Source organism: Balaenoptera ricei, chromosome X (genome assembly GCF_028023285.1).
Source record: "Balaenoptera ricei isolate mBalRic1 chromosome X, mBalRic1.hap2, whole genome shotgun sequence".
NCBI classification, from domain to species: domain Eukaryota; kingdom Metazoa; phylum Chordata; class Mammalia; order Artiodactyla; family Balaenopteridae; genus Balaenoptera; species Balaenoptera ricei.
The window spans coordinates 62,473,831-62,498,324 of NC_082660.1; the positions used below are offsets into that span (position 1 = coordinate 62,473,831).

Here is a 24,494-nt window from a genome sequence, read left to right on the forward strand (position 1 = left end):
TTCCAACAGCATTTGCTCACCCCATGTCTCTGTGTCACATTTTGGTAATTCTTGCAATATTTCAAACTTTTTCATTACTATTATATTTGTTATGGTGATCTGTGATCAGTGATCTTTGATGTTACTATTGCAGTAAGATTACAACTCGCTGAAGGCTCAGATGATTGGTAGAATTTTTTAGCAATGAAGTATTTTAAAACTAAGGAACGTACGTTGTTTTTTTAGACATAATGCTATTGCACACTTAATAGACTATAGTACAGTGTAAGCATAACTTTTATACGCACTAAGAAACAAAAAAATTGGTGTCACTCACTTTATTGCAATATTCACTTTATTGTGGTGGTCCGGAATGAAACCCGCAATATCTATGAGGTATACCTATAGATAAATCAAAATTGAATTCTAAAAAACGGTCACATAACCCAAAGGAAGGGAGGAAAAGAACACAAAGAAGTGAACACAGAACAAACAGAAAACAAAAAGTTAAGTGTCAGACTTAAGCCCTAACATGTTGATAATTACCTTAAATGTAAATGATCTATATACACCAGTTAAAAGTCAAAGATTGGTAGAGTAGATTAAAAAACATGACTCAACCATATGCTATCTACAAAAAAATCACTTCAAATATAATGATATTGGGAGGTTGAAAGTAAAAGGATAGAAAAATATATATCATGCAAATATTAATAAAGAAAAGCGAGTGCTTATATTAATATCAAATAAAGATGTTAGACTAAAGAAAATTACTGGAGACAGAGGGGGCATTACATAACGATAAAAGGGCGAATCCACCAAAAAGACAAAGCAATCCTCAATGTGTAAAATTTGCAACAGACTTGCAAAATATGTGAAGCAAAACCTGATAGAACTGAAAAGAGAAATCGAAAAAGCTAGGATTACAGTTAGAGACTTCAACACACTTCTCTGAACAATAAATAGAAGATTCTGACAGAAAATCAGGAAGGATATAGAGGTCAACAATACTATCAACCAATGGAATCTAAACAACATGTATAGAACACATCACCCAACCATAACAGAAAATACATTCTTTTCAAGTGCCCATGGAACATATGTCAAGATAGAACATACCCTGGGCCATAAACAATCCCCCCAAATTTAAACAAATTGAAATCATAAAGAATGTGTTATCCAACCACAAATGAATCAAAGTAGAAATCAATAACAGAAAGATAGGAAAATCTGCAAACATTTGGAAACTAATAATTCACTACTAAATAATCCATGAGCCAAATAGTCTCAAGGGAACCCAAAAATACATTGAATGAGAATGAAAATAAAATATATCAAAACATGTGAGATACAATTAAAGTAGTACTGAGAAGGAGATTTATGGCACTAAATGTACACATTAGAAAAAAGAGGAAAAGCCTGAAATGAATCATCTAAGCTCCCACCAAAAAGAATAGTAACGTACACCCAAAGCAAGCAGAGAGAAGGAAAACTGACAGCAAAAATCAATGAAATTGAAAACAGAAAAGCAATAGGGAAAATCAATGAAACTATGAGCTGGTTCTTTGAAAAGATCATTAAAATTGACAAATCTCTGGCAAGACTGACAGAGTAAATAACATAAGAGAGAAGACACAAATTACTAATATCAGGAATGAAACAGGGAATATCACTACAGATCCTGCACACATGAAACCATAATAATGGAATACTGAAAACAACTCTACACACATAAATTTGATTACTTAGATGAAACCGACCAATGCCTCAAAAAACACAAACTACCAAAATCCAACCGATATGAGATACATAATTTGATTAGCCCCACAACTATTAAGGAAAACAATTTTGTAATTTGAATGCTCCCCCAACAGCAATCTTTTGGCCCAGATGTTTTCACTGAAGAATCCCACCAAACACCGAAAAAATTAACACTGTTACCTAATCTCTTCTAGAAAAACAGAAGAGGAAGGAACACTTCCAAATTCATTTTCTGAAGCTAGTATTACCCTAATATCAAAACCAAACAAAACAGTGCTGAAAGAGAAACCGACAGGCCAATATCTCTCATGAAGGTAGATTTTTAAATCCTTAATAAAATATTAGCAAATAGAATTGAGCAATGTATATAAAGAATTGTAAACCATGACCAAGTGGGGTTTATTTCAGGAATGCAAGACTGGTTCAATACTTGACAATCCATCAACGTAACCCACCATATTAACAGGCTAAAGAAGAAAAATCACACAAACAATTCAATTGATACAGAAAAAAATATTTGACAAAATTCAATACCCATTCAGGTTAAAAAAAAAAAGTCTCAGAAAAATAGAGAGGGGAATTTCCTCAGCTTGATAAAGATCATCTACCAAAAAACCCCAAAAAAACCCTGCAGCTAATTCATACTTAATGTTGAAAGATGAAATGCTTTTCCCCAAGACCCAGAACAAAGCAAGCCTGCCCGCCCTCACCACTCTTATTCAATATAGTGCTAGAAGTTATAATCAGTGCAATAAGGCAAAAAAGGGAAATGAAAGGATACAGACTGGAAAAATGAAATAAAACTGTCCCTATTCACAGGCAACATGATTGTCTACATAGAAATTTCCAAAGAACCTACCAAAAAAAATAAAAAATAAAACACCTAGAAATAGTAAGTCAGTTCAACAAGGTCATAGAATACAAGATGAACATACAAAAGTCAACTGTACTTCTGTATGCTAGCAACGCACATGTGAACACCAAAATTAAAAATACAATACCATTTACAATCACTCAAAGAATGAAATGCTTAAATGTAAATCTAACAAAATATGTGCAGGACATATATGCTGAAAATTATAAAACATTCATGAAAAGAATCAATGAAAATTTAAATAAATGGAGATACATACACAGGTGTTCATGGATTGGAAAACTCAACGTAGTAAAGATGTCAATTCTCCTCAAATTAATATATGGCTCTAACACAATTCCTATGAAAATCCCAGAAAGATTTTTTTGCAGATATAGACAAGATTATTCTAAAATTTATATGGAAAGACAAAGGAATTAGAATGGCTAAAACAGTTTTGAAAAAGAATAAAATTGAAGGAAAGGGTCTACCTATATTCAAGACTTATTCCATAGTAATCAAGACTATGGTGTTGGAGGAGGGATAGACACATTGATCAGTGGAACAGAATAGAGAATCCAGAAATAGACATACACAAATATGCCTAACTGATTTTTGACAAAGATGCAAAACCAATTCAATGGAGGAAGCATAGCCTTTCCAGCAAATGATGCTGGAGCAATTGGACAACCACAGGCAAAAGAATGAACCTTGGCTTAAGCCTCAAACTTTGCATGAAAATAAACACAAAACAGATCACAGATTTCAATTTAAAACCCAAAACTGTAAAACTTTTAGTAAAAAAAAAAAAAAAAAAAAAGGACAAATTCTTTGGTATCTAGAGTTAGACAAAGAGTTCTTGACACCAAAACCATGACTTAGAGAGGAAAAAATTCATAAATTGGACTTCATCGAAATTTAAAACTTTTGCTCTGAGAAACACCAAGAGATGAAAAGACAAGTTACAATGTGGGAGAAAATACTTGCAAAACACATATCCAACAAAGAACAAGTATCTAGAATATAGAAAGGGGTCTCAAAACTCAGCAGTAAAAAACAGTCCAGTTATAAAACGGGCAAACGACGTAAAGATTTTACCCAAGAGGATACAGCACAGATGGCAAATGGGCACGTGAAAAGATGAACATGATTAGCCACCAGGGAAACACAAATTAAAACCACAGTGACAGATGCTCAACATCACTAATTATTAGAGAAATGCAAATCAAAACTACAATGAGGTATCACCTCACTCCTATTAGAATGGGCATCATCAGAAAATCTACAAACAACAAATGCTGGAGAGGGTGTGGAGAAAAGAGAAACCTCTTGCACTGTTGGTGGGAATGTAAATTGATACAGCCACTATGGAGAACAATATGGAGGTTCCTTAAAAAACTAAAAATAGAATTACCATATGATCCAGCAATCCCACTACTGGGCATATACCCTGAGAAAACCGTAATTCAAAAAGACATATGAAAAAAAAAAAAAAAAAAAGACATATGCACCCGAATGTTCATTGCAGCACTATTTACAATAGCCAGGTCATGGAAGCAACCTAAATGCCCATCAACAGATGAATGGATAAAGAAGTTGTGGTACATATATACAATGGAATATTACTCAGCCATAAAAAGGAACGAAAATGAGTCATTTGTTGAGACGTGGATGGATCTAGAGACTGTCATACAGAGTGAAGTAAGTCAGAAAGAGAAAAGCAAATATCGTATATTAATGCATGTATGTGGAACCTAGAAAAATGGTACAGATGAGCCAGTTTGCAGGGCAGAAGTTGAGACACAGATGTAGAGAATGGACATATGGACACGAAGGGGGGAAAACTGTGGTGAGGTGGGGATGGTGGTGTGCTGAATTGGTCGATTGGGATTGACATGTATACACTGATGTGTATAAAATTGATGCCTAATAAGAACCTGCAGTATAAAAAAACAAACAAAACAACTAATACTAAACTTTCATTGGGTTATTTGTATGGAAATATGTTAATATGAATGTTTCAGACATTACATGAAATTTCTAAAAAAAAACCCAAAAAAACAAAAAAATAAAAACAAAAAAAAACCCACAGTGACATGTCACTACACATCTATCAGAATGACTAAAAATAAAAAAATTATGACAACACCAAATGCTGGTGAGGATGCAGAGAAACAGGATACCGCATACCCTGCTGCTGAGAATGCACAATGGTACAACCACTCTGGAAAACAGCTGCTTAAAAAACTAAACATACACTTATAATATGACTCAGAAATTGCACTCCTGGGCATTTTTTTCCCAGAGAAATGAAGACTTGTGCTCACACAAAAAAACCTGTATATGGATGTTTATAGCAGAGGTTGTAACAACCTCAAACTGGAAACAACCCAGATGTCCTTCAACAGGTGAATGGTTAAATGAACTACAGTACATCCATATCCTGGAATACTACTTAGCAATAAAAACGACTGAAGTTTTGATATATGTAAAAACTTGGACAAATGTCCACTTTCCTCATTTGTAACAAGGAGGAGGTCGTCTCAAGAGCCTTCCTGTTTGGGAATTCAAGATACAGATGAGCGGAGTGGGGCAGGGTGAGAGCATATTTGAAAGAGCTTAGGGATTTTATTTTACTTTATTTTATTTTATTTTTTAGAACTTTTAGAGATTCAAAATAATCAGAAGGAAGTGGCTTGATGAAGGCCAGCTGTCGTGCTTCATGGGAGCCCATTTTGGAAGCTGGGAACCCAGGAGAAGGGGAGTTTAGGGTAGGTGCATTCTGTTGGCACAAGACGAAGTCTGCCCAGCTGTAGTGAACTTTAAGGTTGTTGCTTTCTCACACTGAGATGGGACAGGGTGGATTTGAGGCCTAAACTGAAAGGATTCTGTGTTCCCAGGACCATAAAGAAATACCTTTGCTCTGATACACAAAATTAAGTGTTCATCAGTCAAGGCAACTAAAGAACTGGAGAGAGCCACATTGCCTCCTGAACACTGGGAGCAATGGGAAGTCCAGTGTCAGAGCACATTCAGCTGGTGTAACAGTATTTGTCACGTGATTCTCAGGCACGACCAGTGTCTGCATTGTGTTCAGGCTAGGAAGTGAAGTAAGCAGGTAAGAGTCCACGAGCCCCTTTCTCTGTGGAATCACCATGGCGGCTGGGACCCTGTACACATATCCTGAGAACTGGAGGGCCTTCAAGGCCCTCATTGCCGCTCAGTACAGCGGGGCTCAGGTCCACGTGCTCTCCGCACCACCCCACTTCCATTTTGGCCAAACCAACCGCACCCCCAAATTTCTCCGTAAATTTCCTGCTGGCAAGGTTCCAGCCTTTGAGGGTGACGATGGATTCTGTGTGTTCGAGAGCAATGCCATTGCCTACTATGTGGGCAACGAGGAGCTGCAGGGAAGTACTCCCGAAGCAGCAGCCCAGGTGGTGCAGGGGGTGAGCTTTGCTGATAGCGACGTAGTTCCCACAGCCAGTACCTGGGTGTTCCCCACCTTGGGCATCATGCACCACAACAAGCAGGCCACAGAGAATGCAAAGGAGGAGGTGAGGCGAATTCTGGGGCTCCTGGATGCTCACTTGAAGACAAGGACTTTTCTGGTGGGCGAACGTGTGACGCTGGCTGACATCACAGTTTTCTGCACCGTGTTGTGGCTTTATAAACAGGTTCTGGAGCCTTCTTTCCGCCAGGCCTTCCCTAATACAAACCGCTGGTTCCTCACCTGCATTAACCAGCCCCAGTTCCGGGAGGTCTTGGGGGAGGTGAAACTCTGTGAGGAAATGGCCCAATTTGATGCTAAAAAGTTTGCAGAGAGCCAGCCTAAGAAAGACACCCCACGGAAAGAGAAAGCTTCTCGAGAAGAGAAGCAGAAGCCCCAGGCTGAGCAGAAGGAGGAGGAGAAGACAGCTGCCCCTGCTACTGAGGAGGAGCTGGATGAATGTGAGCAGGCACTGGCTGCTGAGCCGAAGGCCAAGGATCCCTTCGCTCACCTGCCCAAGAGTACCTTTGTGTTGGATGAATTTAAGCGCAAGTACTCCCACGAGGACACACTCTCCGTGGCGCTGCCGTACTTTTGGGAGCACTTTGATAAAGGTGGCTGGTCCCTGTGGTACTCCGAGTACAGCTTCCCTGAAGAGCTCACCCAGACCTTCATGAGCTGCAACCTCATCACTGGAATGCTCCAGCGACTGGACAAACTGAGGAAGAATGCCTTTGCCAGTGTCATTCTGTTTGGAACCAACAATAGCAGCTCCATTTCTGGAGTCTGGGTCTTCTGAGGCCAGGAGCTTGCCCTTCCGCTGAGTCCAGATTGGCAGGTGCACTATGAGCCACACACATGGCAGAAACTGGATCCCAGCAGCGAGGAGACCCAGACGCTGGTTCGAGAATACTTTTCCTGGGATGGGGCCTTCCAGCATGTGGGCAAAGCCTTCAATCAGGGCAAGATCTTCAAGTGAACATCTCTTGCCATCGCCTAGCTGCCTGCACCTGCCCTTCAGGGAGAATGGGGGTCACTAAAGGAAACTGAACATTGAACCCTTTCCTGCCCTGCCTCCTTTGTGGGTGATGGCTTCTTCAAAGGGGAGTAGATATGTTGAAGCAGGGTGTTGTCTATACCTGCAGGACCTCCCTGTGTAGGAGAGGTCTTCAGAAGAGCAGAAAGAGAGGCCTCTCCTCAGTTTTGATTTTTTTTTTTTTAATTGCCTTGCCTCTCCTGTGATGACCATCTTCTAGCCTAGCTGGGAGAGATTGGATGTAGTTAGGAGGTGGTGACACGGGGCTTTGTAACTACCTAACTCCAGACCTTCCCGCATGAAGGGGAAGAATACCTGCCGATGCGGTGAGAGCACAGCATGCAGAGCGACTTAACACTACTTCCCGCAACTGCCCTGTGAGGTAGGGCAGCAGCGAGAAGAGACTCCTTGGAACAGATACTGGCCTGTGGCCCCTAACCTGGCTGCGGATCATCTCTGGGGTATCCGTACTTTCTAACAAGGAAGTGGGGTTCAGAGATTCAAGCAACTTGCCTGTGATCACACATCTTAGGTGGCGGAGACAGGATTTTGAACCCAGTGGGTGTCACTGGAGCCTGTACCCTAAACACGCCCTAGCGCTTCCTGCAAAAAAAAAAAAAAAAAAAAAAAAAAAAAGAGTCCACGAAAACCTCCACAGGCTCAGTTGCTGCACATAACGCACAAAGGCGGGGTTTTACAGCCGGGACAGGAACCCCGCTAAAACCGGAAGCACCCATTGCTACGGGGTCTAATGGGGGCATATGTAGGGTCTCCCAACAGCCAATCGTAGTGCCAGGCGTGTTTAGGAGGCGTAGCCGTGGAGAGCCAGTGGCCAATGGCAGAGAGGGTCGTGAATAGAGTGAGGGCAACCGTGGGTGAGGGGAACAGAGTACAGCCGCCAGGGGAGACTGAGGAGCTCTAGGCAGTTGGGTGGTTAGACTGTTGACGTGAACTGTAGCAGTACCTCAGCCACCAAACTTCGATTCTCGCCTGCCCTTAAACATCATGGGAGATTCACAGCGTGAGCATCAGCAGATGATACAACGCCACAACCGCGAGAAGACAGAGCTGCAGGCCCACATTCAGGACATGAAGAGCTCGGTCCCCAAGACCGACGAGAAGGGAAGAGAGCAGTTGCTCCTCGATGTGGCCCGCCTCGAGGCCGCGATGGAGCAGAAGCACCAGCAGGAGCTGGAGAAGTTCCAGGAGAGTTTCCCTGATAACAGCAACCACGATTCTGTCACTGAAGATCTGCCCAAGGTGGATCTCAAGAACGAGCCTCCTCACCTCTCGAAGGCACAGAGAGGGTGCGAAAGAAAGGTGGCCCGAGAGGGAGAAAGCCAGGAGAGGGTGGCCGAGGCTGAGATGGAGCATCTGGCCAGCTTCTGCCACGACGAGGAAATGGAGCTCGGCGCCATCCTGCGGGCCAGGAATCTGGAGATGCAGGATATCCCGGCCGACGGCCACTGCATGTACCGCGCCATCCAACACCAGCTGGTGTCCTCCGTGACCGTGGATCGCCTGCGGAGGCTCACCGCCGAGTACATGCGGAACCATGTCGACGACTTCCTGCCCTTCTTCAGCCACCCCGGAGCCGGCATCGCCGGCAGCCGCGACGGCTTCTTGAGGTACTGCGACGACATCGTGCTCAGGCCGTCGTGGGGAGGCCAGCTCGAGCTGAGGGCCCTGTCGCACGTCTTGCAGACCCCCATCGAGGTGATCCAGGCCAACTCTTCCGCCGTCGTCATGGGAGAGGAGTACACCAAGAAGCCAATCACCCTGGTCTACCACCGCTACTCCTACAGCTGCGGGGAGCACTACAGCTCGGTGAAGCCGCTCGGCGCCGTCTCCGCCAGCAGCGTGGCCCGGCGTCTCTTCTAGGCCCGCTGCCGCCATCGCCGCGGCGGCTGCCGTTGGAGCCGAAGCCGCCGGCGCCGCGTCTCCTCAGCAGGCTCCGCTTTTTTCCTTCGGTTTTCTCGGGGTTTTGTTTATTCATTTCACTCAGAGTTCACCCCCTCTCTCCGCCCCCGCCCCCCCTTCTTCCTCCCTCGATCTTCTGTCCTCCTCGATCGTCCCTGGGTTTCTTCTTTCATGGGGTGGGGGGACCGGAGGCCAGTGACCAGGAAGGGATCTGTACTGTCCTACCCTAGCGGGAGTGAGTTTGCCAAGCTCTCACCTTTCTTGCCCTGAAGGGTCTCTGCCCCGCCCCCCACCCATGAGAACTGGTCACGTTGCAAGTAACTTTGGGGTTCAAGAAATGGCAACTTGGTTTGATGCGTTCTTCACTTGGGGAAAAAAGTCAGTTTAGCTCAGAATCTTCCGGTTGCCCCGTGAATGTATTGATTACTTAAAGTTGGAGTTGATGTGAATGAAATGATTTGGGAATGCCTTTTGCTTAGTTCTTTGGGGGAAAAAATGTATCGTGGGCTGTTTGGGGGTTTTGCTTTCCACTTCAACTGGGCTACTCAGGAGACGTCTCAAGTTACAAACAAGACCTCCTCTAGTATTTTTTTTTTTTTTTTTTTTTAAGCTGCATTGGGTCTTCGTTGCAGTGCGCCGGCTCTAGGCACGCGGGTTTCAGTAGTTATGGTGTGTGGGCTTAGTAGTTGTGACTTGCAGGCTCTAGAGCGCAGGCTCAGAAGTTGTGGCGCACAGGCTTAGTTGCTCTGCGGCATGTGGGGTCTTCCCCGACCAGGGCTCGAACCTGTGTCCCCGGGATTCTTAACCACTGAGCCACCAGGGGAGCCCTAGTATTTTGTTTTGTTTTTTCATAAAACCTTGCATGGTTGCAAACTAATTACAGTTGTTTAGATGTTTCCTGAACTCTAAATAATGTTTGTTAACTTTAGAAGTTTAAATGTAAGCGTTAAATGTAGCAAGTAGATTTACCTAAACTGATAGGCTAGATAAGGTTTGTTCTAAGATGTGAAAGACCTCAATTTAATTTCCTTTATTAAATATAAGAAAGGGCATGACTTTATTCAAGTAGTTGATTCATTTCATTATATCTGCAATTGATGTGAAGTAAGAAGAGACAAACTGATAGGTAGTTTAACTTACTGTGAGGGGTGAGATCAACTAGTAAGTTTCCTTTATTCTCAGACATAAAAGGGTATCATTTTGTGCAAGCGGTTGGTCCACTTTGTTCTATCTACAACCGGTATGAGCGTGAAAGATCTGAACTTAGTCGTTTTCCTTAATTCTTAGAGATAAAAAGTATTTAAAGAGAGATTTTTAAAAGTATTAAAGGAGTTGATTCATTTTGTCATATCTGCAACTGGTATGAAGCAAAAAAAAAAAAAAGTGAGCAATATACTTTTGTTGATATTTTAGACTTGTTGATATCTTGAATTTGCCAAAAAAAAAAAGTAAAAGTGAAATGATTTGCAGTAAACAATTAAAAAAAAATTTAACCTTCAGATCCTGTATTTCAGTGAGATTACTTAAATTGATTTAAAAATTCTTTGTACACCCCAACTGTTCTAAAATAAAATATACAAAGGGGAAAAGGGGAACAGTAGTTTGTTTAAAGAATAAAAGCAGTTTAAAAAATACCTGGTTTTCATTTTTGTATAGCTGACTTAGTTCATATAGAGTTTGTATACCAGGATCGACTTCAGCAAAGGAATCCTGGAGGGTTAGGGAACAGGAGAGAAGGGGGAGGACACAGTGACAGATGAGGCTTTTGGAAGATGCAATGGACCTGCAGCCTTGATGGTGGCCTGCAGTGCAATATCTCCCAGGGAAGGATTTAGGGAGTACCAAGATAGTTGAAGCTATCCTGAGTTGATGTTTCACTCAGTGGAAACATCATGAAATGGCTTCAGTTAAGGATGTTCTCATTGCTATGCATGAAAAAGAATTCTCACTTTCAAAAACTTGCCAGTCCAGGGCTAGTGGCAGGAGGGAAAGAAGTGCCACTGGTTTTTTTTTTTTTTTTTTTTTTTTTGAAGGCCGGGGGTGGGGTGGGGGGAATCTGTTTTCAAAATACAAATATAGAAATCCTGCCAGATAGCTCACTGTGTAAATGTGTGCATCAGATACATTTTCAGATAGCCAGCTGGCTGAGAAGAGGAAGTCCCTGAGAAAACTAGGTATTTGGATGCATTGTGAGAAGAGTGCCTTTTATAGGGATGAGAAAGCTGGCTGGGGAAGGAAGAATAGGCCAGGAAGGGAGGCATAATCTGTAGAAGGGGGCCTGGCTGGGAAAAGGGGTGAAAACTGGGGAAGGGGTCAGTCTAGGAGGATGAATGGGACGTGGCAGGGGAAAGGGGAACAGGCAGAAGAAGGGGAGACGGCGAGGTAAGGGAACCTGTGTGAGCTGGGGCACAGGGTGAAGAAGGAGGCCAGGCTAGGAAGGGGATAATGGAGTGGGGGCTGCTTAGGGAAGGAGGACTTGGCTGGTCAAGGGAAAGAGGCTTAGTTGAGTTAGGGGGCAAAAGATGAGAAAGGAATCCTTGACTGTTAAAGGGGGAAAAGCCTGGGGAATGGCACCTGACCAGGGAAAGAGATCTGTCTGGGAAAGTAGGCTTAAGCTGGGGAGAAAGGCCTAAGCTGGGGAAGAGGGTGAGGCTGGGGAAGGGGCCTGGATGTGGGAAGGGGCCTGTCTTGGAAAAGGAGCACAGACTTGACAGGGTGGCACAAGCTGAGGATGGGAGACTGGCTGGGCTGGGGGAGGTTCGGGGGTGCAAATATCCTGGCAGGGAAAGGTGGCCTGCCTGGGGAGGGGCTCTGGCGGGGGAATGGGGCCTGGGAGGGAGGCACAGGCTAGGAAAGGAACCTAGCAGGAGAGGTGGCGGAAGAGGTTCGAATGCTGAGACCGACATAGGCTGGGCGTGGGATAATAGGCGGGTTGATGGACCTGGTTGGAAGAGGGGGATTAGCAGGTGGAGAGGGCCTGCTAGGGCAGGGATCCTGCCTGGGAACGAAGGCGTGTGTCCTGGCTGAGGGAGGGCACATGGTTGAGGAAAGGGACCTAGCTGGGGGCACAGGCTAGGGATGGCGGGAAGGTCTGGCTGAGGAGGGGGAATAAGCTAGGGAAGGGGTTTGGTTGAGGAAGGGGTATACCGCTTGAGGAAAGGGACCTTACTGGGAAGGAGGCCCGCCTGGGAAAATGAGCTTAGACTGGGGGAGAGGCTGTAGGTCCCTGGGTGAAGAGAGCCTGGCTGTGGGGAGGAGTCTGGCTGGGAAAGAGTTCCCAGCTGGGGGCGTGTGTGTGTGTGTGTGTGTGTGTGTGTGTGTGTGTGTGTGTGTGTGTGAAGGGGTCCTGGCAGGGAAACGTCACATGGTCGGGGAGGGGACTTTACTGGTGATGGAGAGCTGAGAGAGGAGGATGCTTGGCCAGGGAAGGAGGCACTGGCTATGAAAGGCCAGTGAAGGGGGAACTCCTCGGAAAAGTGGTCCAGCTGAAAAGGGAAAAGACTGGGCACAAGCACCTGGCTGTCAGAAGGAGGCCCTTTCTGGAGAAGGGGTCCCGTGAGGGCAAGGGGACAAAGGGGTGAAAAGGGGCCTTGCCTGGGGAAGGGTAGCCTGGCTAAGGAGGCTGTCAACAGGGTCTCAGGCTGGGGAACAGGCCCTGGCTGGGTGAGGGGCCAGCGAGCAGAAGGGTCCTGCATGGGGAATAAGACAGGCCGGGGTTGAGGCCTGCCTGGGGAGGGGAGGCTGGCAGCATAGGATGGTAAAGAGGCTGGGCTGTGGCCCGGGGTGGGAAAACTTCCAGGTAAGTGGCTAGAGGCTGGAGAGTTGGACACAGGCTGGTAAGATGGCTGGTTTAGAAAGGGGGCCAATCCAAAGAAGGAGGCATCGGCTGAGGAAGAGGCTCTGGCTGGGGAAAGGGGCCTAGCCGGGCAAGGGGACATAGGCTGGGAAAGGAAAACCAAGTTGGGTCAGGGAGCCTGGGCACGGGCTGGCGGGGGTGGGTGGGTAGCAAGCTGGGGCAGGGGCCTAGGTAGGGTTGCTGCAAAAGAGGATACTGGCTGGGAACGTGACTCCGCTGGGGTGAGGGTCTAGGTGGGTATAGGGGAAGCCTGCCTAGGAGGGGAAGGGAACCAGGCTGGGGAGCTAGCCTTGGCCGGGGAAGTGGGCATAGGGAGCCGGGGAGGCAGGTATAAACGGACAAAGAGAGGCCGGCTGAGAAGAGGGCCTGGCTGGCTTCGAAGCACAGGCAGGTTAAGGGCTTCTGATGGGGGATGGCTTATCTGCTGGGGCAGAGGGTGCATAATGTGGGGAAATGGGACTACCTGGAGAAGGGGGCCTGGCCCCAGGGGGCATAGACTGAGGAGCAGGGTTAGGGAAGTGAGGAAGAGGGAATAGGCTGGTGACAAGGACCAGGGGCCTGGTTGGTATAGGGTATGAATTGGTATAAGGTGAAAAAGGGGTTCCTGGCTTTTGAATGGGGAAGGGCTAGGGAGTGGCACCTGGCTAGGGGAGGAGGCACTCGCTAGGGAAATTATCTGCACATGAAGTTGGGAGGGCCTGGATGCAGACGGGGCACTGTTGTGAGGGCAGGGTGCACCGGCCAAGGAAGGGGGCATGGGCCGGGCAGAGGCCCTGAATGGGGAAGAGGGCATAGGTTGGTGAAGAGGGCACTGCCTGGGTAATGTGGGCCTTGCTGGGAGTGGGGGGAGCTCCTGGTGCCGCCCACGGAATTCTTTGGCAGACGGCAGCAAACAAACCAGCAGAGTCCCATTTTACAGGCTTCTCCCTAAATACAAGAGAAATAACTATTTCTGTCTAGGGAACCCTTAAGATCTCACTGGGCCTGTTCCAGCTTCCTCCACTGGGTTTGCCTTCAGCTGGAAGGACGGGGAAGAGTAAACCCAGGCCAGATTCCAACCAGGCCCAGAGCACAAGCCAAGAAGGGGCCTTCGCTGTGGGATCTGGCAGGACGTGAGGGATTTGCAGTCTGTTCCATTTTGTAACAGTGACCACAGTCACCGAGGACAGTGAGTGTTCTGGGCAATTTCGTGTGCAAAAGCCATGGGGTACTGTTCCCAAAGGGAGTCAATTCCAGAAGCAAATTTCATGCGTTTACTTACTATTCTTCATTTACTCATTATCATGCCCTTTTGCCTTAGCAGCCAAAGACAAGGACATCTATCTGGATTTGAAGCCCAGCTCATATACCCACTTCCTAGCTTTGTGACTTGGATTAAGTCATCTAATCTTTCTGGGCTTCAGTTTCCTCATCAGTAACATGGGACAGTTAATGCCTGTCTTAGAGGTATCTCTTGGGATGTTCGGTACATTAAATGAAAATATGTATAAAATGTGCAAGAAATGTATCATTACCTAGGGGCCTAAGACTATAACACTATCAGCTGTGGCAGCAACCACCCCTTCATTCTGTCTACAGTAACTTTTGGAGCCACTTGGCCTCTTCCCACAGGTCCTACAGTGGAAGCCAGAACTTCTTGGGCTGCAGCGTGAAAGCAAAAGCCACTGGAGCTTACCAAAGTGCCCTCTTGGCTACAGGGGGGCCTGTGTGCAGGGACTCCTCAGGCCAGTCAGTATCTTCCTTCCTTCCACGCTTTTTCTACACAAACACATAGACATGCATATTTTCAAAAACCAAACTGGTATCATTCTATTTGAACTACTTCTATTTTTTTTTTTTACTTAAAAATACATTATAAGCATTTCCCACTGTCCTTAGTCTTCAATACGATGATTTTAACGCCTGCATTCTAGCCTGTGAATGTGCCATAATTTATTTGTCCTATTCTATTGCTGGACATTTCGATTGCTTTCAACTTCTCACTGCTATAAATATGCCACTGTAATATCCTTGTAGCTGAGTCTTTGTCTATATTTCTGATTATTTCCCTTTGATAAGATTTCTAGAAGTGATCTAGGTCAAAAGGAGAGGCTTTTAATGCATACTGGTGAATTGCCCTCCAGAAAGAGTGAGCCAATTTACACTCTCAGGGGGTGAGAGTGTTACTTTCCCATATAGTTGCAAACACTGAAAATTATCATCTTTGCTAATTTGTTAGGTGAAAAATGCTGTATGAGTTGACCCTTTGTTGATTACTAGTAAGGTGGAATATTCCTCTAAGTATTTATTAGCATGTCTATTTCATTCATGCTGGAACAAGTAATTCTTAGTTTATTGCCTGTTCCTGACATTTGCTTAATTTTCTATGGGTAAGATTGTCTTCTTCTTATGGATTTTTAATAGGTCCTTCCACTTTTCATTCGGATATTTTTTAAAAATAGTTTTCCCCATACATTATTAGCCTTTCAGTGTTGTTTCTGACTTTTTGCATATGCTAAAGTTTAAAATTGTAATGGAGTCTATCTATCGATCTTTTTCTTTATGGTTTCTGTCTTGGTACCTTGCTTAGAAAGGGCTTCCCCATCCCGAGGTTGGATCAATATTCGTTTATACTTTCAAGTTTTTTATGCTTTCTCTTTATATTTAACACTGTTTAACAAATCCACCTGGAAATTACTCGGGTGTAAGGTAAGGACATAAATTGATTTTCTCCAATTATGGTAATTAACCAGTTAGCCCAACACCACTTACTGAGTAATCCACCATTTCACCACTGATCTGAAGTGCCACCTTGCACGTATATTACATTCTTATGAGAGGGTAAATCTCGTTTCAGTCAGTCACACAGAATAACTGCATTCCAGTGACCTCCATGTGAAACTGCCAGCTGTCCATTCATCCATTCACTGCATATTTACTGAAGAGAATGGTGATAAACGATAGAGGTAGAGAGATAAAGATCCAGTCCCAGCGCTCACCATCTAGTAGAGATGGCAGATAGATGGAAAATAGAGAGAAATAAACAGAAAGCAGCATGACCAGTGCTGTGATGAAAGGAAGCACAGAGGAAGGGCACTTCATCAGACCTGGCGTGGCAGGGAGGCTTAGGAGGACAGCCAGAGCAAAGGCAGGAGTGAAAGAACAGGGTGTCTCTGTGTTCAGTGGAGCTGGAGGATAGAGGTGCGAGGTGAGGGAGCTGTGGGAAAGAGGCTGCAGAGGGAGGCTGGCATGGTCTCCCAGCTTTAGTAACCATCGGTTTTACTCATAATATTACAAATTAAATAAATACAAATTAAATGAGATACCATTTTTCATCAGTCAGATTAGCAAAGAAGTCAAGTTTGATAATATGTTGTGTTGATGGGAGAATGCAGAAACAGGCATTCTCAAACATACTGTTTCCCTTGTACATGACTAAAGAATATATTTTAAATGATACTATTGGTTGCTTTTGAGGAGGGGAACCAAGTTGCTGGGGGAAAAGGATGGGACGGAGCTTTGCACTGTGTAATCTCTTAAACGGCTGATATTTTGAACTATATGAGTTAATAAATAAATCTAAACCTAACTCACTCACTAAATAAAACGCACATAGCTTTTGAACTGGCAGTCTATATCCAGGGATCTATACTACAGATATACGTATTATACAGCAGTATATTTCAAGGTTATTCATTAGAGTGTTGTTTGTCCAAGTAAAACTCTAGATGCAACCTAAATATCCTCAGTAAGGACTAGCTGAGTAAGTTTTGGATCATCCATATGAATTGTTTCCTCTAGGGAGAGAGAAAGAAATGGGTGGGTGGAAGGAGGAAGGTGTTGAGCTTTTACTTTTAAACTATGTACTTCGATATAGTTGAATTTTTTTATTGCAAGGCTATATATCTCCTCATTATCTCTCCTGCCAGCCCCTGGCAACCAATATTCTACTTTCTGTCTCTCAATTTGACTACTCTATGTACCTCATATAAGTGGAATCATACAATATTTGTCCTTTTGTGACTGGCTTATTTCACATAGCATAATGTCTCCAAGGTTCATCCACGTTGTAGCAGGTGTCAGAATTTCCTTTTTAAAGCTGAATAATATTCCAATGTGTGTATATACCACATTTTGTTTCTCCATTATATCATTGAATTTTTAAGTAGAAATTTTTATCTATGTATCATCTAAAAACTAGAAAAAAATGATTTCAAAACACTATTTCCTTTCTTCCTCTTCCTGTGGGATAATTTAAATAGCATAGGAATTATCTGCTCCTTGAAAGTTTGAAATAGTCCATTCACTTGTGCAACTGGGCCTGGGCCTTTTTTTGAAGTGAGACTCTTTGACAGTCAGGTACAGTCCTTGGAAGAAAAGCTATGCTGTGTAAAACAACCATAATTTATCTAAAATAGATAGGACAAAAATTAGACAAAAAAATCAGGAGGTAAAGAGTAAATGTGAAATTTTTTTCTTATCTCTCAGAGGGTGAATCAAAGATACCATTTCACTTTTGAAGTTGAAAAATTGAGAATTATAGGCTTAAGCATGGTGCTTACCGTCACAAAAATAACCACCAGTAGAACTAAAAGCGAATTGCCTATGCTCCCATTTAGAAGATTAAAAAAAAAAAAGAATAAAGGAAAGAGAAAACCTAGCCCTTGGAGCAACAGATAGAAAACAAAGGAAACAGAAATAGTGAACTGGCCTTTTGTCATGGGGTCTGGGAGGGCGTGGGAGGAGCCAGGTAGCTTGTGCCTTTTTTTCCTGGTGTCTTCATTTTTACTTTGGTTTAAATTATTTTGCATGTGGAGATACCAAGGTTGTGCTATGCGTCTGTGGCCTGTTCCTAGTTTGAAAAAGAAGACAACTTCTTATCTCATTTTGATTCTTTTTTATTTCAGTGGGTATCTCCTAGGGGGATTATGCATATGCACATTTACTCAACCATCAAGTCCCAACTTGACTTTGAATAGGAAAAATGTGCCCCCTAAATATGTTTATTGCTCCTGAATTAATCTTGCCAAAACACTCTGTTAACCACTGACCTAGATGATCTCTGTAGGCCCTTCCAGCTCCCTGTGTGTCTGTTTTGGTTTCTCTGTCTCTCTATCTCTCTGTCTCTCTCCTTCACACACACACACACACACACACACACACACACACACACAGAGAAATCTAGGACCTGTCTCTGAATATTGTGTATGACCCCACAACACTACATGGCAGAAACAATAGGGAAGCAGTCTTGGTTTGGCGTAAGAAAGAATGTTTTGATAATCAGAGCTATTCAAAGATATGAAAAACCATCTCACAAGGTGGTGAGTTCTCTGTTATTGGAGATGTGTAAGCCCAGGCTGGATAACCACCACCTCAGAGGTTTTCAGGCCATTCAAGCATCTAATGGGGATTTAGAAGAAATCTGAAAACATAAGAGGTTTCTTTTACTTAGAGGTGGGGAATGAGCCAGAAGAGAACCACAGAAGTCCCTGGGCATGGGGAAGCCTGGGCTGGGAGCTGGGGGAGCACTAAAGGAGATTTGCTAGGCCTCTTTTACTCAGTTGAGTCCTCATTCTAAAACCACAGAAATGTTCATCCCTCCCCCAGGCCCTGATCAGTCTTGAGTTTGGGAACACAACAGTATTGTCGAGCTGCAGGAATAGCGTAAGGTGGAGATACCACAACTGCAATGTTGACTCCAGCCCTTGTCCCTAAGTGCAAAACTACTGGTTCAGCGGGCTTGGAGAGTTGCCCAAGGGACCTGTTCTAATGAATAGCCTAGAAACACTGGAATACATTCTCAAGTGTGTGAATAGTGCTTCTGACATATTTGAGGGGGCTTGAAAACAGTTTAAGTATCCTAATCAGTTAAACCAAATACGCTAAATATCTCTAATAGCAGGCGCTGCTGGCTGGGTAGGGGCCCAGGAAGGCCAGGGTAGGGGCCCCAAGATAATTAAGACTGAGTTTGTGCTCTCCATGGCAGCCTCACAGCCTCGGAGATGAGAACCACACAAATTCAAGTGACTGCCAACCCAAGGCCCACCCTTAAGTGCTGTGGTCCAGTAAGAAGATGAGGAAATGAAGTGGGAATGCTCTGGGCCAGCTTGGAGTAGGGAGGAAGAGGGAACGGGAAGCTTGGAAAGTTCATCTCAGATTTAGTGGGGAAGCCCTACAGGGAAGAGCGTCCCAGGCTGTGAGGACCCCAGTAGGCAAACACCAGAGGTGGCAGTGGGCGAGACACGAGTAAAGAAGGGTTATTCGCATCTCCAGCCTCTGTTTCCCTCCATTACCACAGAAGCCTCCAATCTCCTTTTGGGGGTGTGAACCCCTGTCACCCTCTTGGGGTGACAGCGGTTCACCTCCAGGACCCTCCCCTTTCAGGTCTGCCAGTCAAAGCACCGATTCTTCCGGGCCACAGTGATTGGCTCAAGGTGAATCTATGGCTTGGGCCCGCCCAATCAGAGTGACGCCTATGAGCACACGCGCTTTGTTGCTCCTTTGAACCTGTGAGAAACAAAATCCGGAGCCCCCGCCATCTTGCATCTGTGGGAGCTGGCGGGGGAGGGACTGCAGTGACAAGGGTGGCTGAGGTGAAGCCACCAAGGTTCATCACCAAATTGAATCACCTCCTAGGAAGAGGCTAATAAGGCCTTCCTGGAATTGGAGGTGAGTTCAAAGCTCTTGGAAAATCACGTCAGAATTCTGTTTGAAACAAAAGAGGAAGGAAATGGGTAGCGGCAACAGTGTTTTCCCATGTCCACGAAGCCTCTTTATCTGGGTTTCTCAGCTACCTTGAAACCAAGAACGGGCTACTCGGGGTATCCTAACCCCTGGGGAGTGGGCTCTCTAAGAAGTAAGTGAGAACTCGGGGGCCTGTGGCAGTCTGATGTGAATTAGTGTTTGTCCATTCCCAGGAATGCAAGCATCACTGAGGGGTCCTGGGAGTAACCGGTTTCTGATCCCGGTCATGAGTTTCTGATCATGAGCCGCCTTCCCATAGGGCCCAGATTCAGTGACCAGCCACACCCGAGAAGAGAGAATATTTCTGCCACTTGCTCCATCCTTTGTGGAAAAAATCTTCTGTACTGAGGAGTTAGAATGTTACCCTAGAGGCAGTAGAATCCGTTAAAAGTTAGTTTTTCAGAAGGAATGGGACATCAGAGCTATGCTTTAGAGATAAGGAATCTTAGGGGAAAGAATGGATTGCAAGGAGAGAGATTGGAGGCAAGAAGATGATTTGAGAGGCTGCCTTTTAATCCATGACAGACAATGCTGACCTGGCCTGGGGCTGTGGCAGCAGGGAGAGAACAGGGGACCAAAGTGATGGACACTGGGGGTAGAATTGACATTTGTTTTATGTGGAGGGTAAAGACAAAGACAGGATCAGCGGTGATTCCCTGGTTTCTGGCTGGAGTAACTCAGGAAATGGTCCACTGAGATAGGCCCTTAAAAATCCCTTCAATTACCAATCAAGTAGAGTGTCCCCAGTTTCACGTATACAACCTTTGTACACTAAAGCTTTTTGTACCTCTGAGCCAAACTGAAAGGAGCGTGTGAGTGAGCACAGACTACCTTAGAAAGGATACACAAGAAACTCCAAGGAGACAAACTCAGCAGCTGAGAATAGGGTGTGAATGCAATGATTATTCAAAATATAAATATAGTTTAAAATTTTAACTATATAATCAAATTTTAAGAATAAAAGCAGTACGGGATTTCCCGGGTGGTCCAGTGGTTAGGACTCCACGCTTTCACTGCCAAGGGCCCGAGTTCAATCCCTGGTCAGGGAACTAAGATCCCACAAGCCGCATGGCACAGCTAAATAAATAAATAAATAAATAAATAAATAAATAAATAAAAGCAGTAGCAAGACAAGCGTGTGTCACCCATCAGTACTGTCACCAAGCTCAGAATTTTTCAGTTGATAATAATAAGACACGAGCTTCAGCAGGACAATGCAGGGAGGGCTCTACATCCTTCCTCCTGTAGTTCTCTAGTAGGTAACTATTTGACCACAGTTCACAGCCTCTCTCTTTGTCATACACACATCCCACTGCTTTCAAGGAAAGCAAATAATCCTCAGAGATAATAAAGTCTAAATTCCACATTTTTTGGTTAAACTGGTAAATTGTATTTATTTTACTATAATAAAAATCATATTATATATACATATGTATACATATACATTTATACAGTACAGATACATGCATATATAAATGAAACACTAAAAAGCTACAAGCCAAATGTCAGCAGTGAATTGTTAAGTCTGAATTGTGAGATTATGAGATTTTTACTTTCTTTGCATTTTTCTGCATTTTAAAATTTTTCTATCATGAACACATTACTTTCTTTTTTTTTTTTTTTTTGGCTGCATTCGGTCTTTGTTGCTGCACGTGGCTTTCTCTAATTGCCCTGAGCGGGGGCTACTCTTTGTTGCAGTGTGCGGGCTTCTCATTGCGGTGGCTTCTCTTGTTGTGGAGCACGGGCTCTAGGCACGCGAGCTTCAGTAGTTGTGGCACACGGGCTTAGTTGCTCTGTGGCATGTGAGATCTTCCTGGACCAGGGCTTGAACCTGTGTCCACTGCATTGGCAGGTGGCTTCTTAACCACTGCACCACCAGGGAAGCCCGAACACATTACTTTTTCAGGGAAAAATAAGTGTGTTTCTTTAAATCCACTTGAGTTTGCTTGAACAGGCTCTTTGCTTTGGCCAAGGAGGAGGCAGGCCCTAGGGGCAGATGCACGTGTGTTCCGCAGCAGGAATTTCTCCTCTCCAGGCCTGCCCTCCACCTTTACAAGGTGATTTCAGGCTTGCAGAGCTCATAAAGAGTCTCTCGCTCACACATGGGCATTGTCAGAGGTCACGTACGAGGTCTCTTTGAATCTCATGTATGAATTTACGGCCGTTTCATGAGGGATTCCTCCCGATGGCCCCAGAAGCTATGTTGGGACTGTTCTGCCTGACTTAACAGCCAAGAGTCATGTCAATGCTGCATGTGGCAGCAGCACAGTGCAGTGGGAAAAGTGACACAGACGAGTCAGCCGTGGAATTCTGCAGTGTGACCATCAGCCCAACACTCCCCCTCTCTGGCCCTTCCTTCCTTCATTGGTAAGATGAGGGGATCATTAATTCCACATTTTTAAAGCAGTATAATTTTTTTCTGAAATCGGACCCACAATGGATTTTGAGTTTTGCATCATTTGCAAAGCAGTTTCTGTTTCTTTCTTCTGCTTCTACTGATGCAGAGACCTGAGGTCTAAAAGCAGAACCACTGGACTTCCCTGGTGGCACAGTGGTTAAGAATCCGCCTGCCACCATTGTAAAGCAATTATACTCCAATAAAGATGTTAAAAAAAAAAAAAAAGACTCCACCTGCCAATGCAGGGGACATGGGTTCAGTCCCTGGTCCGGGAGGATCCCACGTGCCACGGAGCAACTAAGCCCGTGCGCCACAACAACAACTGAGCCTGCACTCTAGAGCCCGTGAGCCACAACTGCTGAAGCCCGCATGCCTAGAGCCCGTGCCCCACAACAGGAAAGGCCACCCCAGTGAGAGGCCCGCACACCGCAACGAGGAGTGGCCCCCACTCGCCGCAACTGGAGAAAGCCCAGGTGCAGAGATGAAGACCCAACGCAGCCAAAAATAAATAAATAAAAAATAAATAAATTTATTTTTAAAAATAAATAAATAAAATAAAAGCAGAACCACTAAACCTTGGTGACACAAAGAAATTGCCACAGAAACTTTGAAATTTAAGAACTTTTTGTTTTGCTTTGTTGTTTGTTTTTTTGATTTTTTACTTTGAGCCAGGTCAAATTTTTAGCCTTGATGTATTTCCCTCACTGATCTTTGAAGATAGAAGGGAAGTCCCCAGAGGCCAAGGTGGGTAGGGTGATAGGCAGACAGGATGGCGGGGAGCACCGCTTAGAGTTCTGTTAAAAAACAAAATTGACCTGAGTAAATTTGAAGATCAATTGGCTTTATTCAGCAATTCATAAATCGGGCAGCATCCCATCTAGCAAGTAGAGAGGAGCTCCAAGGAACTGTACAAGATGGAAGGTTTTGAAAGGCAGAGAAGCGGTGGGACAAAGAAGTCATAAACAAAAGAACGGGTTATTTCAGACAAGGTCACCTTCCTTTTGGGGAAGGCAGGGGTCTTTGTGGCAGACTACCTCACTAGTGCTGACCAGGAAATTCCAGACTGACTGGTTAAAGTCACTTTCATGGGATGGGCTAAAACTGCAATTTGGTTATGTATTAAGTCTTGGTTTACTGATGTGGGGCATAGCACAAGTGACTTCATTTTGGGCCTGTTGTTTCTTTGTTTCGCAGGTCTATTTGAGTAGAACAGGCATGGCAAGAATAAACACAAAATGTTAACAGAGGTTTTCTCCCAGTGGAATTATGGAATTTAATTTCTCCAGATTATTGACAGTGAGCATATATTACAGTTTTATTTTATATTGTATTTCAATAAAAACAAATCAGTATAAAGATTCCTAGATACTGTAAGAGACTGATTAAAATCATTTTGTAGTATTTTTTTCTGCAAACAAAAGACCTTTCTTCAATTAAGAAAAAAATAATTTAAAATTGCAAATGCTTTTCTTTTTTTAATGAAAAAACAATTAGCCATGATTTTTTTCCAGTGAATAAAAATTTCCCTAACAAACAGGCTTGCTCTAAATGTTAAATTTAAAAAATTTCAGTATTGTAGTGCTACCTCCATACACAATAGCTAGCATGATTAAAAGTTAAAATCTTTCTTGAGACACAGAAAATCATTATAATGAATAATTCAAATTAAAAATTTTTTAATTCAGTGTTTTCCTAAAAGTAGCTTCATATTTTAAGTACTCATTAGAAAAATGAAGCTGCAAAGTAATTTGTAAAATGAGACCATACAAGTAAATAGGCAATTTACAAGAAAATTAATTGTCCTTCTAAATTTTTAGGTGTCATATAAAAACCAAAAATGTTAAAAATAAATTTTTACAATGGGAGAAGTGTCTAAGAGAGTGGGGGGAGGCTTCTGAGGGTAATGATACTACTATTGTATTTCTTAATCTGAGCACTAGTAATACAGGTATATTCACTTGAAAAAACTCATGGAGTTGTACCCTTATGAAATGGGCACTTTTCTGTATGTGTGTTATTCTTCGGTAAATAATATTAAAAACAAAAAGAGGGAAGTCAAACAGAATTGAAGGTCACAGAATTTCAGCATGAGGACTGAGACTAGATTGTTGGCTATTGTGAATAATCATAATAGCTACCATGTACATGGCTGATAATTATTATATTGAACACTTACCATGTGCCAGGAATTACTCAAAGCACTTTGCATATATTCATAAGTTTAATCTTTCCTTATCCTATGAGGTATGTACTATCATAATCCTCATTTTACAGATGAGAAAACTAACGTAAAGAGTGATTAAGTAACTTGTCCAAGGAGGCTATAAAGTACTCTTTCTAGAAGTGTACAATGAATGAGAAGAGAGAACAGTAATTCATGTAGAAAGCAGAAAGGTTTGTTTTTTGTTTTTCTGTTGTACTAGGCAGGGTTGAGTGCATTTATGGTTCGAGGAGAGAAGCCAGAGAGAGTAAGGG

General features: G+C 43.8%; 2 protein-coding genes across 2 annotated transcripts; both read left to right on the top strand.

The window, feature by feature from the left end:
- The first annotated feature begins 5,741 nt into the window (after nt 1–5,741).
- LOC132356930 (elongation factor 1-gamma-like) lies at nt 5,742–7,141 on the top strand. The gene is given in 1 exon segment (XM_059910170.1): nt 5,742–7,141. A coding segment is annotated over 1 exon segment (1,314 nt). The 5' UTR covers nt 5,742–5,748; the 3' UTR covers nt 7,063–7,141.
- A 983-nt stretch (nt 7,142–8,124) lies between these two features.
- LOC132357082 (OTU domain-containing protein 6A-like) lies at nt 8,125–9,000 on the top strand. The gene has a single exon (XM_059910389.1). It carries the CDS (start codon nt 8,125–8,127, stop codon nt 8,998–9,000), a length of 876 nt encoding a protein of 291 aa, XP_059766372.1.
- The last annotated feature ends 15,494 nt before the right edge of the window (nt 9,001–24,494 follow it).

What these genes read in the sequence shown, in the direction of transcription:
- LOC132357082 (XM_059910389.1), top strand. Translation starts at nt 8,125, where the DNA reads ATGGGAGATTCACAGCGTGAGCATCAGCAGATGATACAACGCCACAAC.